The sequence below is a fragment of the Nestor notabilis genome, unplaced genomic scaffold, assembly GCF_000696875.1.
Source record: "Nestor notabilis isolate BGI_N333 unplaced genomic scaffold, ASM69687v1 scaffold25906, whole genome shotgun sequence".
NCBI lineage: Eukaryota > Metazoa > Chordata > Aves > Psittaciformes > Psittacidae > Nestor > Nestor notabilis.
Genome location: NW_009931833.1, coordinates 1 through 17,414, shown reverse-complemented (window position 1 = coordinate 17,414; position 17,414 = coordinate 1). Strand labels below are relative to the sequence as shown.

The following is a 17,414-nucleotide window of genomic DNA, read 5'->3' as shown; positions in this document are numbered from 1 at the left end:
GAAGGGCATGTATGCAGTGAGGGCAGAGCACAGTTACAGCCTCCAGTGTGAAGTGCTTTTTCCTCTTGAGTGACTGTGGGCGATGCAGAAGCCTGCAGCCCAGCAGCTGAAATGCCTCTGTGAGAGGTGAGACTTCTGCCTCTCTTTGCCCAACAGGTTTCTAACCAACCTCCACCGGGCTGTGCTGCAACATAGCTGGTGTGAGGCCACTGCCACACTTTCCCTGCAGACTTTCTTGCTGCATTGAAGAGCAGATGGCAAAAGAGATGCTGTAATTAGTACAGGGAGAAAAGCTTTCTCCAGGGTTGCAGGGGAGCCTTAAACAACTTGTTGTTGGGTGCTGGGAAGGAATGTGGGTGCAGCACTGCGAAAGGGGGTCAGGCTGATGACAGGTTCTACAGTACATCCCTCCTCGCCGTGTGCCTTGGGCTCTGTTTGAGCAAGAGAGGTTGTGCTGGCACCTCCAGCAGGCATGGAGCTGGCTGCTGATCAGCATGCTCCTCTAGATGTGGGAGTGAGTTCCTCCAGGCTGGGGAGGGAGCTAAACCTGGGTCACAGGTCCCAGGGTTTCCTCTGTAGAGATAACACCCCTTTTCTCACAGCTGTCTTACTACCAAAAAAGCCCCAAAAGAATAAACCACTGTCGTGTTCCACCCTAGAATGAGGTGCTGGGTGACGTCTGCTTCAGAGGTAGGAGTTTTGGAGACATCTCTTTCTCAGCTGCTGGTGAATGAAACTACTTTTTGTGTTGTGAATTGTAGCCCATGACAGAATGTGGTGTGAGCAGCAACGTGTCCTTTTGTAGATGAGTAAGGGGAAGGGGGGGATCTGCTTTCCTGGGGGGAAGGCAGCTCTGCCTGCTGGGAATTGTGCCTGTCCTGGCTTTCCCCACCCATCAGAGGCTGAAGGCTGCAGCCTGGCTGTGTCAGATTCATAAGATAAAAAGGCTTTTTCCTTTTGCTCCTGTCTCTCATTGTTGAGACAAAGATGCTCTTCACATTGTCTGCTTGAAACTGCATCTGTCTAATGAAGGTACAAAATAGTACCCGAACATCCACTTTGTACAAAGATCAAGGATAATAAGATTCCTCTCCAATCAATTAGAAATCCCTTGAAACAATTAAAGCTCAGCCTGTCAGGCGTGAACATCAAAAGCTTTTGATGAATGTAAACCTTAAATGAAATCAACATTCAAAACCACTTTGTTGAGATGATTAAAACCCCTCATGAGAAAGTACTGAAAGCACTGGAAGAGCCGCTGAAAGCAAAGGCTGCAAAGGGGTGGATTGTTATGAGAACAGGTTAAATCTCGGGGCTGTTCTGGGGCTCTGTCCCCTGAGAGGGACCCCAAAACCCCCTTGTGCCGAGGCTGGCGGGCAGGCACGGAGCCAGAGCTTACTTAAGAGGCAGCGATGTGGGGTGAGGAGCCGCTTCCAATTGCGAGGCAGGCAGCACATGACATAAGATGCTCCAGACCTGCCTCCTGGGCGCTAGTTTAAAACTAAGGGTTATTGCACATCCTGCTCCTCAGCGCTGGGCTGGAGCTTGAGGGAGGAGAGGCTGAGGCTGCACAAAGGCCATGCGTTGTAAGGCTGGAGCCGGTGTCCTGGGAGGTGGGTTTGGGGGTGTCCGAGAGCCGGGTGTGAATGTTTGGGGGAAGGAGAGTGTAAAACTTGAGCTGTCAGGCTCGTGGTGCCCTTTTGGTCGAAGGTGTGGTTGTCACACTCGTGTTGGGATGTGGGGTGGGTGTATCTCCTGTCACTGATGGGGTTTTAAACTGAGTGCGGAGTGTGCTGCGTCTGCTGTTAGAATCCACTGTATTCCATGCAAATCCAGCACTCTGGAATCATGCCTATTTTGGGATTGCCCTGGTCAGACAGCTACATTAATGGCAGCTGATTTTACTGTCACCGTTGATTGTATTTTCATTTTCAAACCTGTTTTTACAGGGACAATGCTGTGTGAGGCAGATGCACCCGTGGCAGTTGCAGAACCAGTCCCTGTGGCTTGCTCTAATTTGGATCCTCAAGGGAGCTGTGAGGTGTCACTGGATGATGTACTGCTCAACTCATCAGCTAGGTTTGTCTTAGCTCAGATTTTATTTTCTCTGTGGTGACCTGCATGCATAGGAAACAGTTTGTATTTTATCATGTTTGCTTTGATTTAATTCAGATTAGATTTTGGAAGGAGTTTCAAACATTTGTTACTAATTCCAAAATCCAGAAGCTGAATCTACAACCTCACCCTCTCAAAAGAAGAGGAACAGAGTTAAATTTGCTGTACAGAGCTGCTGTACAGAGCTGCTGTACAGAGGCTGGAGCTTAAAGTAGCATGCATTTAATATCAACTTAAAGCACAGGAATGGTAGAATATTATTCACAGTCAGAAAGATCACATCTTCTAAAGGAACCTTGTGAGTTTTAAGTTCTATGTAGATGAGAAGGCACTGATCAAATAGAATACCCAGTGAGTACATCATGAAGTGTTGCTGTAACCAGAGGTGTGTCTCAGTGGTGGGGGATTGCCCATGTTCAGTACCTGATTTTCATCCAACTCCTATTAGTGTCTCTATAAATCTAAGCAGCCTCTTACTGAAGAGCAGGTTAGTATGTAAGGGTCTGTATCTCACAAAAAAAGATCTTTACCTAATTTTTTTCAGGCTACATTTGGATTACATGTTAAGGGGGACAAAAAGATGACTTGATTCACTGAAGAAAAGTAACTGAGGCTTTTTCCCTCCCCCTCTATTATTGGGTCATTTGCATGCTTTGATCATAAAAGCTGGTGGAGAAATGGTGCAGAACTATTGCAACTGAGGATTGATGTGCACTGAAAAATGTTCTCAGTGTCAAGGAGGAAATGCGTGGTAGGGAACATCTCGTAATCCCTTTGGGGAAACCAAGAAAAAATATTTACTTCCCTCTGGTTTCTGGCTTGCAGATCAGTTAGGAGAAGCAGTTCCACTTTGGACAGTAGCCTTGTCAAATCTTCTCTATGCTTTAAACCCTAACATAAGGCTCAAAGCAATAACTGTTGATTATCCCCTAGAAATTCAGAGAAGACTTTAACCAAAGTGAAGGTATTTACCCCTTAGACTAAAGTTCACACAGTGCCTTGTGCTGACTTGTCTTCTCTGTGGTCTAGCAGAAAGGGAAGATGTGGGGCTCAGTGGGAACCCTGACTGGGGGAGGCTGAGGAGTTTGCATGGGACTGATGAGCATGACAGGCAGAAATGTCAAGGCTTCTCTTTGCCCCAAAGCTGTCCCTGCAAAGGGCTGGCGCTGTTGTGATATCAGGGACCCCCAGCCCTTCTAGAACACCTGGGTGCTAGAGAGAAACCTTGCACCAAACGTTGCCATGGGGGAGAGTGAACACCTAGCACCGGCATGAAGAAAGAAACACCTTCGTGATTGCCTGGAGTGAAGGGCCCCAGGAGGGCTGTTTGGGAAGGCAAGAGGGAAACTTTGGTTCTCTGGAATATCTAAGGCTTGGATGTTACCACTGTGCCGATGGTAGGGGATCTGTCTGCCTGTAGGTTGGAGGGTGAGATGTCCTTTTAGGGACTCAAATACCAAATCCCACAGGGTCTGGCTTTCAGTTTGTGGTCTGAAGTGGGACATGGACTTGATTATTCCTTACCCTCATCACTCATGGCTGTGAGAGTCTGTCTTGGAAGGGGACAGAGGAAAAACACTGTTCTACAACCGCAGGCAGGGGGCACTTCACCAGATCTTGCAAGGTTGAAAGTAAAAGGGGCAACTTTCAGCTGGCACCTCAGGACAAGTTCCTGGTGAGGAGCGTGACTGGAGCAGAAACAGGCACATCCCCCATCTATTTCTTCAGAAACATCTGGTGGGAGCCTTATGCACCAAGTTTATTAGGAATACCTAAGAACAAGCTTTCCTGTTAAATCAATTTCCTGCTCCTCAGCTGGCCTGGCTTCTGCAGGAAATCTCTGTGGGTTTCCCTGCAGGCTGGGGGATTGCTGCACTGCTCAGGAGAGAGGCTGCTGGGGCCTCCCCTTTGTGATCTGCATGTATTGCAGACAGGAGATAAGCACCAACTCATGGGCCCCTTCCTGCCCCCTGCCTCCTTGCTGCTGGAGACTCTCAGTTACAGGCACCCAGAGCAGAGCTCTGGTATGAAATCATCCCTGGTTTCTGGCTGATGTGTTTATGGATTCTTCTGCAGCTCATCTGAAGCAATAGCTACAGTTCAGACAACATACATGTGTTTAAAAGCAGTGCAGGCAGAGCTTGCATGCCCTCTGAGAGGGAACTGTTGTGTTGCTGTAGCCATGCAGGCTAGTAAAATCAATAAAGTCCACTGCAGAACATCAGGAATCACTTTCACACATACCCAAGGATTAATATAATCCTGTGATGGAGCAAGCATGCCTAAGGCATTTTTCAGGGTGCTAAAGCCTCTCCAGGGCTCATTGCTTTTCTCTTGCAGAACTGTTGAGGTCCACAGCAGTGAGACAGTTGAAGATACTAAGATGGAGAGATCTCAGGTTAGTTGCAAAGGTAAGTGGAAAGAGTTTTCAGTTACTGTGGTGTGCATAAACTTATTATTGAAACGAGAAAGGAATTTATCAAACCACTGCAATGGAAGAAGAAACTGAAATTGTCAGATGGTCTGTCCAGAAGTGTCTTGAACTTTGACTTCAGGGAGTAAAATAGGTAGTGTCACTGCCTAATGCTTATCTACCAGGCAGTAATGTGCTACTTCCAGTCCTCCTTGAAAGGAAAGGAAAGCAGAAGTAGAGTGTATATGACTGTTGTGAGAAGCTGCCACTTTACTGGTTACAAGAGCTTTAGGGCAGCAAAGCAGGTTAGAGGGGGATGTAAATGGGAAATGTTTAAGAAAACTTCCAAAGTGCTTTAGAAGCTTCATCTATTAGTCCTGATCTAAACTACTGGGGGTTGTATGGCAAACTTGCCAAGAATAAAAAGTCGAAGGGGTGTGGGAGGGAGGTATAACAGCATTTCCTTTCTTATGTTTGATACTTGTATTTATATCTCTGTTATGGCAGCAAGCAATTGCTAAATATAAGATGCTGAACACTTCTTTTTCAACCCAGCCTCTTCACCTACCTCTGGTTCGTGGACAACACAACGAGATGGAGAAGTCAAACTGAGGATAGCTGAGAAGGGTCTAGGCAGCGAGGCACCAAAGACTGTGCACGAACTATTCCAGGAAACGGTGAAGAAATATTCTAATTATTATGCCCTTGCATCCAAAAAGAATGGCAACTGGATAAAACTAACGTATCAGATGTACTATAATGACTGCTGGAAAGCAGCAAAAAGCTTCCTGAAGGTAAGCTTTTGTTGAATTCTGCTTGTTAATGCTCAGTTGGTTTAACTGCTGAAATGGCTGTAGTCAACCTACTGACTCTTGAGTGTAGGAGAGCCTTAAAGTGACAGAGAAAGACCTGAACATGTCATGAACAGCTTAGGAATTACTACAGTGGTTTTGCTTGAATTTCTTGCAAGTTGCTTCCACATCCAACTAAAAAAAGTGGGTAAGGAAACCTTGCAAGGGAAGTGTTTGAGGTGTATGGCAAACCTGGACAATGCCCCTCATGAGACATCTACATTTCAGTCTTTCTCAGAAAAAACTTGAAGGGATAATTATGAATCAGACTTAAATGTCCAAACTAGCTGAGTCTGTTGCCTGTACTGCTGGGAGTTAAGATGCTTGGAGGGAGAAACATTACATGTACTAACTGTTATCATTAGGAAGTCTTCTTTCTTGAAGTTAAGGCCACTCTGCTTTCACTCCTGTGATGGGATCTTTCGGTCTATGTACTTCCACTCTGGGATAAAACCAGAGAAGGGCTGAAGGAGTTTTAAAGATCTGGACTTTAACAGCTGGAATTTCATAGCAAAGTGTCTGACTGTCACTGGAGCTTGTTGCTTTTGTCATTATTGATGTCTGACATAGCTAACCTGTACTAAAGGACTGAATGTCTCAATAGGTGTTGTCTAACTTAACCTCTTACCTTCTCCTTCCCAGCCCAAAGGGATGATTAACTGCCTGGATGGCAGTTGTTACACCACCGTTAGCATCAGTGAGCTCCTCATACCAAGTGCACCCTAAGGAAAATCCCTTTTTTTTGCCCCTGCCCACTGATAAAGTGGGACAGTGTCTGATGTGAAACTCAACTGGTTCCATACTAGGTCTTGGGTAGTTCTTCTGTGTGAATTATTGTATATAATAGCATGACCTTTTCCCTGGATGTGCTCACAGCAGAGATCCATAAGTTAACTCTAAGCATTCTTGGAAGGAAAACCAGGATTGCTGTAATCTCCTCTCTTATTTGCAGCTGGGACTAGAGCGTTTCCATGGAGTGTGCATCTTGGGATTTAATGCTGCTGAGTGGATTATTGCTGACATTGCAGCTATCCTTGCGGGGTAAGAGTGAGTGTTCTCTTGACATGCATTTTCCTTTAGCATTCAGACAGTAACTTCAGTATTCCTGTGAGGATACTGAGCAGTGAATAGTCCCACAACAAAACCAACTGCTTCTATTTGAATGTACTGAAGATAGCTTAGAACCTAACTCTCTCTTTACTTCGTTAGAAGTTAATGAGACAAAAATTAATGTTGGGGTTTTTTTAGACAGGTACTTCTCTCAAAAGATGATGTGAATAAAAGGTTAATCCAAAAGCAGGTTTATTTACACTGTGATTAAAAATAGGAGGGGAAATGCCAGGGAATCACAGCATGGGACTTTGGTAGCTGCCTTCCACCTGAGGCATTTTGGTCCCTTATACTGCTCTGAAATGCCTCATACTGCAGAACAGAGCCTTTAATCTTGGGGTTAACCCTTCTGCTTTTTATCGTTGTTTTATGGGACATTCTTCCTAAGTTTTTTCCTCTCTTAAAAGTTGGAAATGATGCAAATTTTGCCATCAACTCTGATAATCCTCTAATTGTGTTCTGCTTTTCCTTTTCTTTTGTAGTGGATTTGCTGTTGGTATCTATGCTACAAACTCTCCTGAGGCCTGTCATTATGTAGCAGAGAACTGTAGTGCTAACGTGGTGGTTGTGGAAAACCATAAACAGCTGCAGAAGATCTTAGAAGTAAATACACTTTCTACATGGCTGGGAGCTACAGCTTCCTGTTGACAGATGTGGGAGAGTGGTACCCAAGGGAAATGCTGGATCTGAAAACAGAGGTGAACTGGTGGAGCCTCCTTAGTGTGCTCCTGTTCAAGCCACATGAATAGTCACTCTCACAAGAGGTTAAATGGTGGTTTCACAGCTTAATGAAGCCTTGAGCTTAAAATATGAGAAGCCAAAAAGAACAAGTGGGCATCCCCTGGTTGTCTGGCAACATCCCAGTCAAAATGGCTCTTTAGGGAGGCTTCCCCATTCTCTTTCCTGTAACACAGATGAGATTCTCTTAGCTTTATGTAAAACGCTTTATGCAAGTAGCAGTAGCATGTTAAGTAGAGGGTTACTTAGGCTTTAAAGGGACAAGCAGGATTTCCTCCTTCTCACGTATCTCACTTCTTAACACAGATTCAGCATAAACTACCTCATCTGAAAGCTATTGTCCAGTATGGGGAAGTGCTAAAAGAGAAGAGACCAAATCTGTACTATGTAAGTACTGGGCATTTTGGTGGCTTGTAAATACTGGCTGTGTTGAGCTGGTGGCTTGTGAGTAGCCATTGCCTTCCACAGGACTGTCATCAGATGAGCTTGTGTTGGCTCTAGTGAGGGATTGCTTGCCTTGCTGGAGCAGTGGGTGTCTGCTGTACTTCAAACCTCCATAATCCACGTTATGAGGGAGGTTGTCAGTGTACTGCCCTCTGCAAGGCAGCCTCAGGGACCACTGAGGTGCTTGGAACACCCAGTTAATATCAGGGTTGCTGCAGCACTTGTGGTCGGTGGATCAGTCTCCTTTTCTGCTTCTTGCCATGCCTCTCGTGGCAGCCAGAAAACGCTGTGGGGCTGACAGTGCATATTTACAACCTCTTCCAGATTGTGCCAGAGGTTTGGATGTAGGAAATAGTTTCCTTCTCTTCATGTGTAGCAAAGGGTTTAATTTTGCATGTGAGTGAGAGCCTACAAAGTGATGGAGCTTTGCTCTTCTGCATACAGTGGAGTGAGTTCATGGAGCTCGGCAGAGATGTTCCAGACACTCGGCTCCATGAAATCATCAAGTCACAGAAGCCGAACCAGTGCTGTACACTGATCTACACCTCGGGGACAACTGGACTGCCAAAGGGGGTGATGCTCAGTCATGACAACGTGAGTCTCTGTGTATCTGCCCACTCCAAGTACTGTGACCTCGGGTGTGTGCTGAGGGAGGGTAGAGATGGGCTGCAAACCATGCCTGGTGGTAAAACTGCGGGATGATGCAGACCTGGTTTGTGAGCTGTGTTTTGTGGAGCGGCCACTCCACACTCATGTGGGTTCTTGTTGCAGCTGACCTGGACGGCAATGGCAGCGGGATACTCCCTGTTGCTGACAGATGCTAAAACAAAGCAGGAGCTGGTGGTCAGCTACCTCCCCCTCAGTCACGTTGCTGCACAGATAACAGATATTTGGTTGCCAATGATATTCGGAGCACAAGTCTTCTTTGCTCAACCAGATGCATTAAAGGTAAAAACATAATTAAACCCTTATCCCCATCCACCTGCTTGTAGCTGGGGTGGGTGCTTTAAAACCAATGTAACTTGACTTAAAACCAACATAGCTTGACTTATCTCATGATTCTGAAAGCTGTGCTAACTCTACCTATTTGCATAGTGACCAAGTGCTCCTCTTTAAGGCTCTGTTGTGTTGACAAATGCAGCCACTGACCTTTTGCCTTTTGACTCTCTGTTCCAAACTGGGTTAAGCTGAGCAAGCTCTTCACAACTAGGAGCTTCTTGGTGTCTCACCTGACAGCAGTTCTTTGCCCCAGCAGCTTGGTTAAGCAATGGCTTTATATTTGATTTGTACATGTTGCAAAATACCCCCAGTGTTAAATCTGTTCTGAGAAGAGAATGAGTCTTCTCCTGGCACTGTGTCAACGCTGGCACTGAAAGCATTGACCCTTGCTGTCTTCTCAAGACCACTGTGGCATCTGAATACTACTGGGGTTCCTTTTTCTTGGTGGCACTTCAGCTGAAAAGGAGAAATTCCTCAAAATTGATGCTAGAGTCCTAAGCTTTGTGTAGTGAAGAGCTGCCTGGAACTCTGTGCTGAAGCTGTATTGGATTCTGCTTTGCCCAGGGCACTTTGGTGGAGACCCTGCGGGAAGTGAGGCCAACGTGTTTTTTGGGAGTTCCTCGTGTCTGGGAAAAAATGGAAGAAAGAATGAAATCCATAGGTGCAAAATCCTCAGCGCTCCGAAGAAAAGTGGCCGCGTGGGCCAAGGAAATTGGGTTGCAGACAAACCTGGGCCGGATGAATGGGTAATTCTGAACTACAGGAAGGGGTGTCAGGAACACTGGGAAAACTCTACTATCGGGTCAGGGATTATATGCCATGGAACAGGCCAGACTAACTCCATTTGGTTTCTACTGTTTGTGCTTGGACCAGAGGGTGAGCAGTAAGGGCTGGAGGGGGGAAATGAGTTTTTTCCTGAGTAAACTAAGATAGGATGAAGATGAAAGGAGGAACTGGGAGAAGTTCTGCTTGTGACTGAGATCTTGTAACCATTCTTCTCCTACAGGTATTATGATACCCCAATGAACTTCCACGTAGCCAAGCACTTGGTGTACAAGAAAGTGCAAAAGGCCATTGGGCTGGACCGGTGCGTCAAGTGCTACACAGGGGCTGCTCCCATCTCCAGAGAGACACTGGAATTCTTCTTAAGTCTGGACATCCCTGTGCTTGAGCTGTATGGCATGAGTGAGAGCACTGGGCCTCACACAGTCTCTACACCTAGCATGTTCAGGCTTACCAGGTAAAGGCCTTTCTGTGAGCAGAGCACTGCTGCCCATGAGGAGGAGTTGCTCTAAGGTTTCTCCTACATCTGCCACGTGCATCTCTCCTGGTACAGCTCATGCCCAGAGTCTTGGAGCCAGGAAAAGGTTACCAGGGAGCCAGTTCCTTTGGCTGCATCTTGCAGATAAAGAGATCTGCCAAGGGCAGCAGTGGTGTTGCTTCAATTTAACTTGGCCTGTATCCTCTAGGAACTGAGGAGGAGGCAAGGGATTGATGAGGAGAAGGAAGAATTAGTAACTCGAGCCCACAGTTCACCTCAGGGTTGAATGAATAAAGGCAGTAAGATTGTGCTGCTGCTCTGAATGGCTCCTCCAGTCCCCAGGGGTTCAGGCTGCCAAGTAAACACCACACCACCATGGTAAAAGTTTGCTGCCAAGGCCACCAACCTTCTAATTCAAAGCTCAGGTGTTTGAGAGCAATGGGTGGAAACCACCAGGTGTGTGAGCACCCATCTCTCTGCAATAACAACTTCCTCTGGAGTTCCCCTTATACAAGCAGATGCCTTTTAAGTTCAAAGCTTCTGGCTGAAGCACTTGTAATAAAAAGCTGCCTGGCTTTGGTCAAACACTTCAGCTTGAGAGGGGGCTGCTGTGATCTCACTCTGCTGCTCAGCTACTGAACTAAAACCAAGCCAAGCCCTGGGTTTGTGTTTGTGTTCTCTTTAAGCTGTGGAAGGAGTGTCGCAGGCTGCCAGACACGCATCCATAACGCGGATCAATACGGCATTGGTGAGGTCTGCTTCTTGGGAAGGCACGTTTTCATGGGCTACCTGAACATGGAGGACAAAACCAAAGAGGCAATTGATGAAGAAGGCTGGCTGCATTCGGGTGACCTTGGCAAGCTGGATGCACATGGATTCCTCTACATCACTGGCAGAATTAAAGGTAACATCCCCTGATGTGGTTGTCTCGAGGTTACACAGCACCGTGATGAGCTGTGTTCAGCCCCTGCTGGTGGTGTGGTTGTGGCTTGGGCAGAAGAAGTTGGCTGGGTAGAGAACACAGAGCAGCTTCCAGTGTCTGAAGGGGGCTACAGGGATGCTGGAGAGGGACGTTCATCAGGGACTGGAGCAACAGGACAAGGGGTGATGGGTTCAAACTGAAACAGGGGAAGTTCAGGTTAGATCTAAGGCAGAAGCTCTTCCCTGTGAGGGTGCTGAGGCGCTGGCACAGGGTGCCCAGAGAAGCTGTGGCTGCCCCATCCCTGGCAGTGTTCAAGGCCAGGTTGGACACAGGGGCTTGGAGCAACCTGCTCTAGTGGAAGGTGTCCCTGCCCGTGGCAGGGGGTTGGAACTGGATGAGCTTTAAGGTCCCTTCCAGCCCAAACTAGTCTGGGATTCTAAATACTTCTCTTTCAGAAGTTTTTAGTTTGAGGAAACCCCAGTGTGTCCTGTCACTGAGCAGGTGCCATGGCATGTGGTGGGAGCAGAGGGGTTTCTTTCACACCTGAAACCAGGGTGTGTTTCCAGAGCAAGGAATGAATCCTCTGATTTCAGAAGCAGCAGTTAATGCTTGTTTCATGGTGCTGGACCTGCCCAGGTTCTCACTGTCTGTGCCATCAGCTCCCTCCCGTTCCAGCTGGTTTTGCTGGTTACCTCCAAGAGAATACAAGAGCTTAGTGGGGTTGTGAAAGTGATGAGCAGCAACGTGGTTCTTGGGCCACCACTTTGACCCGCCCCCAACAAATCCAATTTCATGCAAGACTTCAGTCATCAAAAAGAGATAATAGTTGTGCAAAGGGGCTGCGTTAGGAAATGAAAGGCAGCTGAGAAGGGCAGGCTCTGCTCTGCATCACCCTGCATTGCCTCTGCAAGTGTTTCACTTCAGTTTCTGAACAGCCTTGGTACCAACATCCACGCCTCAAGGCTTAAAGGTGACAGTAGCAGGGTGCTGAGGTGCTCATATGCTGCACCCCTATGCCCAAACCACAGACATCTCTGGAGCATTAAAGCAGCTCTTGCAATGCTGTGTGCACATCTCAGCCTCACCTCTCAGCCTGACTGGAGTCCTCCTGGCTTGCTGCCTTCTCCAGATGGTGGGACACAGGCTCACTCTTTGATCTGGTAGACACCCAGGAGCAATGAAGTTATGTCAGATTGGAGGAAGGGGGAAAAGCTCTGAGCATTAGTCAAGATTTGACTGTTTTCCAGAGCTCATCATCACTGCAGGAGGTGAGAACATCCCTCCCGTTCCAATCGAGGATGCTGTGAAAGCTGCTGTGCCCATCATCAGCAATGCCATGTTGGTTGGAGACAAAGCCAAGTTCGTTGCTATGCTTCTAACACTAAAGGTAATGGAAAACAGGGTGGGAATCCCCCTGTGTCGCTGAGTGGGTTTGATTCCAGTGAGGAAGAGAATTGTGCCACATTTTTACAGCCTCCTGGAGAGATGGGAGGCGTTGTGGAGTATGACTTGTTACAGCTGAGCTGCAAAATGTCAGCTGGGTCTGCTGGTTAGGACCAGGGCTTCTGTAACAGGAGTAAAACACCTGAAAGTGAGACTGAGCAAAGAAACCCTGTTGCTTTTCTTACCCCTTTGTAGCATCTCCTGGAGCAGTCTGGGCAGTAACAACCTGTCAGGGGTTTCTTTCTAAGACCCTTTTTAAACTCCCCAGTGAGACCAGTGCACTGACTGTGTTTGGAGACCTGCCAGGACAGTGGGTGTCACATATGGGCGACAACCTCCTTCCCCCTGTGCAAAAGCCACCGCACCAGGCCCTGGAGGTGGGGGTGCTGGGCTTGGCTTAGTTGGGTGCTGCATGTCTTGACTTCACCAGCCTGTTATGCTGCTGTGGGATGTAGGGAAGTGAAGTGTGGTCCCAAAAAGAGGAATGAACTTGGGGCAGCACAAGCAGAATTTGGAAGAGGAGCTCTGTACCCAGCTTGCTCCTGGGGGGCAGGCAGAGCTCGGGGTGGGTTTCAGCTGCATTTTGCACCAGTGAGTTGTCATTTGAAGCAGTGGTTTGCATCCAGCACCGTGGCTGATGAACGGGGCAGGCCCCGGGGCTGCAGCAATTCAAAGGGAATCGTGTGTGGGTCAGTCGAGTTACCTGTGTATTGTCCTGCAGTGCAAAGTAAACATAGACACTGGTGAGCCAAGAGATGATCTCGCTCCAGAAGCTATTGAATACTGTCAGAGGCTGGGCAGCAAGGCCACCAAGGTCTCGGAGATCATCCGCAGCAAGGACAAGGCTGTCTATGCTGCTATCCAGAAGGGGATTTCAGCAGTCAATGAGAAAGCCACCTCCAACGCCCAGAAAATCCAGAAGTGGACCCTGCTGGAGAAGGACTTCTCTCTCTTTGGTGGAGAGCTTGGTGCGTGGTGGGTGGGCGCTGGGGTCACTGCATCACCCCTGCCTGGGTCTCAAACGGACCCCTGGTCCATAGAGTTGCCCGTGGCCTTTCCAAGTCACGATTTGGGGAGAGTGGGATGAATCCCTGCTTCCACCGGCAGGAGGGAGCAGAGCAGCGCTCAAGCGTGGGTCTGTGTTGCCCCTTGAGGCTGGTCCTGCTGCTTCTGTTCCCAGGGGAAGGGAGAAACCTTATTGAGCACAGAGACAGTTGAAGTCAGTGTCTGTGCACATGTTCTGAGTCTTCCTTTGTTGGAGCAAGTCCAGAGGAGGCCACGGGGGGATGACCAGGGGCTGGAGCACCTCCCATGTGGAGACAGGCTGAGAACATTGGGGCTGTTCAGCCTGAAAAGGAGAAGCTGCTGGAGACCTCAGAGCAGCTTCCAATGTCTGAAGGGGGCTACAAGGATGCTGGAGAGGGTCCTTCATTGGGGACTGGAGCGATAGGACAAGGGGTGATGGGTTCAAACTGAAAGAGGGGAGATTGAGATGAGCTCTTAGGCAGAAGTTTTCAACCAAACCATTCTATGATTCCTCAAGGTTTGTGTCCCTCCAGCCCCCATTTGTGCCTCCAAGTAAGACCCCCCCCTTACCCCCTGTCATGTTTCCCCCAGGCCCAACGATGAAGCTGAAGCGACCAGCGGTGGTGGAGAAGTACAAGGACCAAATCGCTCAGTTCTACATGGACCTGGATGGGCCGGGCCCGGCCGGGAACAGCCTCCGGCAGTAGGACAAAGGCTGCAGCCATGGACTGGAAGGGGCTGGGGAGGAGTCCCTGGGGTCACTTCAAATAAAGGAGGCTCGGGCACCACGGAGCCCCCTTCCCTCGCTTCCCCGTTCGTGTCCTGCCCCTACAGCACAGTGGGGTGAGCGTGTTCACAGCCCGTGCTTCCCTGGGGCTGGTCTAATCCTTGGACACAGCTGGACCCCTCCGCTCCCCAGTCCTTGCCCTTCCATTTTTACAAGGGCAAATCCAACCTTGACCTGAAACCCATGTTCTGTTTTCACCAAAGATTTCTTTGCCTGAGCCTAATGTAAACCCACCAGGAGCTGCAGTTTTCCTTCCCATTTCTCTTTGTCCCCCCTCCCTCCCTCCATGTCTGTGAATGTCTAACTGCATGCTGATAGCACCTGAGCTGTTCTCAATCTCTTCACCCACAACGTGGGGGATGGATGCTGTGTGACTGCTCGTGAAGGACCACGTGGAACCTCATGTTTCCTGGCTTTGTGCAATATTTGGAGTCTGTTTTATCTTTCTGAGTTATCATAAAGCTGTAAGTTGTATTGTTAAATGAGCAGCCCGCAGAGTATTTTACACTGGGGACTGCTCATAAGGCTGTGTACAACTATGTGTGAAGTCTGGCTGTAGTCTTGCAATTGTAGACATGCTGCCTGGAGTGGGCAGAACTCCAGAGGTTTTGTTCTTCCCAAGGTCCTGGCAAAGGCATTTGCACTAAATAGAGAGTGTAGAACACATGAGAGCAGCTTCAGAGCTGGGGGAAGCACCCAGTACCAAGAGCTCTCTTCTAAATGGTTCTATAAGGCTCACTGGAGCCTGCCCAGCGCCTGGCAGGACTCCTGCTCCCACCAGGAATGAAGGATCCCTTGTAACATGCGTTATTTCAAATTAGAAACCAATCCTGAACACAAATACTCTGTGATTCCGAGTAATGTTTCCTGGGGGCAAAGGAGGAGCAGCAGGAGCGGGCGCTGGCTTGGAGGGGCTGCAGAGCACTAGTGTCTGCTCTAGGCTCTGTGACAGGCAGGCGACACGACTGTAACCACTGCAGGGGTGTTTGTTCCCTCTGTCTGAACCCAAACGGGCTCTGGCATCCAGAGCAACACCCAATAAACGCTGCTGTGTGTGTCCTTAATCCTGCTGCAATGTCATGCTCAGCCCTGGCTTCGGTCAGGGTCCAAGGGGATGGGGAGCAGCAAAAATCCCTCTGCTGCCAGCCCCAGTGCCTGTGCTGGAGCTCTGCTGGGATGCTCTGGGGCAGTGACAAGCTCTGAGGTGGCTTGGGAGCAGTGGAAAACTGCTGCAGAGTCCTTGGAAGTACAGGGAACGCCAACCCAAAGCTGCACTGGCAGCAGGATTTAAGCAACAGACTTAAAACTGATGTGATCAGAGTCCCCCCCAACACACTGTGCTTAAAGAGAGTTTCCCTTCCTGTGCTATTTATCTCCAGCTCCTGAATTCCTCATGGAAAACCCTGCTACTGCCAAGGTGCTTTGGGAAAGGTGCACTGGGGAGATTGAGATGAGCTCTGAGGCAGAAGCTCTTCCCTGTGAGGGTGCTGAGGCGCTGGCACAGGGTGCCCAGAGAAGCTGTGGCTGCCCCATCCCTGGCAGTGTTCAAGGCCAGGTTGGACACAGGGGCTTGGAGCAACCTGCTCCAGTGGAAGGTGTCCCTGCCCGGGGCAGGGGTTGGGGCTGGAGGAGCTTTAAGGTCCCTTCAACCCAAACCAGGCTGGGATTCTATGACTCCATAATTGCTGCCCATGGAGAAGCAACACAACAAACAAAAAACACTGAAAGTTTTACTTTTCCATCTTACTTTATTTCACTTTTTCTAGAAAATTCCTCCATAGTTCCACAAATTTAACAAAAAGTTTAAAATTCAGGACAAACAATCCTGGACCGTTATTACAAACATGATTTTTTTAATCTTGAAGTTAGTCTTGGGCCAGCTGAATTTCTTACAGCCGAGTGAAGAATTCCTTTTCCCAACAGAACTTTGACCATCCTCAAGTGACAAGGTATTTAATACCTTGGCTCTAGGCAGAAATACAATTAAAAATCATCTAGAAGGTGAAGTACTTACATTTTTCTTTAGGAGTGCAAACTCGTCTCGGCAGTTTTTGATGGCTATTCTGTGCCCCAGCAAACCAGGACCCATGGAACCAGCGACCTGGCTCTCTGCTGGTAGCAAGCTCCAAAAGGGAAGTTTAAACCTCTCCTGCCATCAAATCCGTTCAAGATGGGACAAAAACCGCTTCTGGATTGTTGCATCAATCGCTTTGCTGGTCCTGATGTTACCACCGCGCGCAGCAACAGAAGAACTGGTGGCCAAAGCACTGATTGCACTTCCATGGATCCACGGGCACCGCTTGGCCGCTGCGATCCATCATGTCAGTAACCAAAGCCTCAGGGCTCAATACACGCGCAGACCAAGACACCAGGAACATGCCCTGACCCCTCTTCTGCCCTTTCACAGCAAGGAAGAGCTGAGGAGCCACGTCCTGACCTCAGCTCCACCACCACTCAAACTCCTCTGAAAGCCTTCAGCCCAACCGGCACCAGCTTGTGCCTTCAATAACGAGACGAAGGACACTGGGAAGTAACAGAGTTCATTTTCCTTGGAAACCCATTATGGCTACAAGTCAATTTTGGCTATTTTAGTCTTTTTTTTCCTTTTTTTTTTTCCTCTTTTTTTTCTTTTTTTTTTTTTTCCCATTTTAACAACGCTACTACAACATCCTCGAAGACCTGAAGCAATGCTGAGGGCAGCACTGCCACCTCCTTCCTATAGTACAATACTCCATCCATGCTCTCAAGAGTGACACAAGAACAAACACTTTATCCACAAATACCTGTACATGGCATGTTCAGAACAGCGGCCAGCCAGCCTACAGAGAACCTACACAGGGAACTCGCTCAGACCCAACTAGAAGGGGACACAAGATGAGGCCCAAATGTGACCATTCCTTGTTTGCAGAGTCATTTCCTCCTGTGGTCCCCGACGCTACCACATACCCCAAAAAACAACAACTCTGTAGAACAACTAAGTACTTGCAAGAAACCTTTTAGTAACAAATCAGCATGTGCACACAATGGAAAAGAACTATTGCAGGGAGGGGGCAAGGGGGGGGAGGGGGAGAACAATCCTATTTCAGGTTTTCAAGGAGATTATAAACAGTCTAAAAAAATCCATGTGTAAAATACTTCTTATAAAAACCAAACAAAATTCCTATCAACGCTCATCGGACTTCACGACTAAAGTCGGTTCCAGGACAGGACGATGCCAGAGCCACGGGCAGGAGCCCCGGGCGCTTCCAGCCGCGTTCAGGAACACCCTCCCGTGCGTGTTCGGTTTAATTTTAATTATGGCAAAA

General features: G+C 48.3%; 1 protein-coding gene across 1 annotated transcript; it reads left to right on the top strand.

Moving 5' to 3' along the window:
- Window positions 1–1,579: 1,579 nt before the first annotated feature.
- Window positions 1,580–14,029, top strand: ACSBG2 (acyl-CoA synthetase bubblegum family member 2). Its single transcript, XM_010016092.1, has 16 exons — window positions 1,580–1,586; window positions 1,950–2,079; window positions 4,456–4,530; window positions 4,826–4,833; window positions 5,084–5,322; window positions 6,332–6,420; window positions 6,972–7,092; window positions 7,534–7,614; window positions 8,116–8,265; window positions 8,443–8,619; window positions 9,235–9,416; window positions 9,677–9,910; window positions 10,618–10,835; window positions 12,101–12,240; window positions 13,018–13,264; window positions 13,914–14,029. The coding sequence occupies exons 1-16, from the start codon at window positions 1,580–1,582 to the stop codon at window positions 14,027–14,029; spliced, it is 2,214 nt and encodes a 737-aa protein (XP_010014394.1).
- Window positions 14,030–17,414: the final 3,385 nt, after the last annotated feature.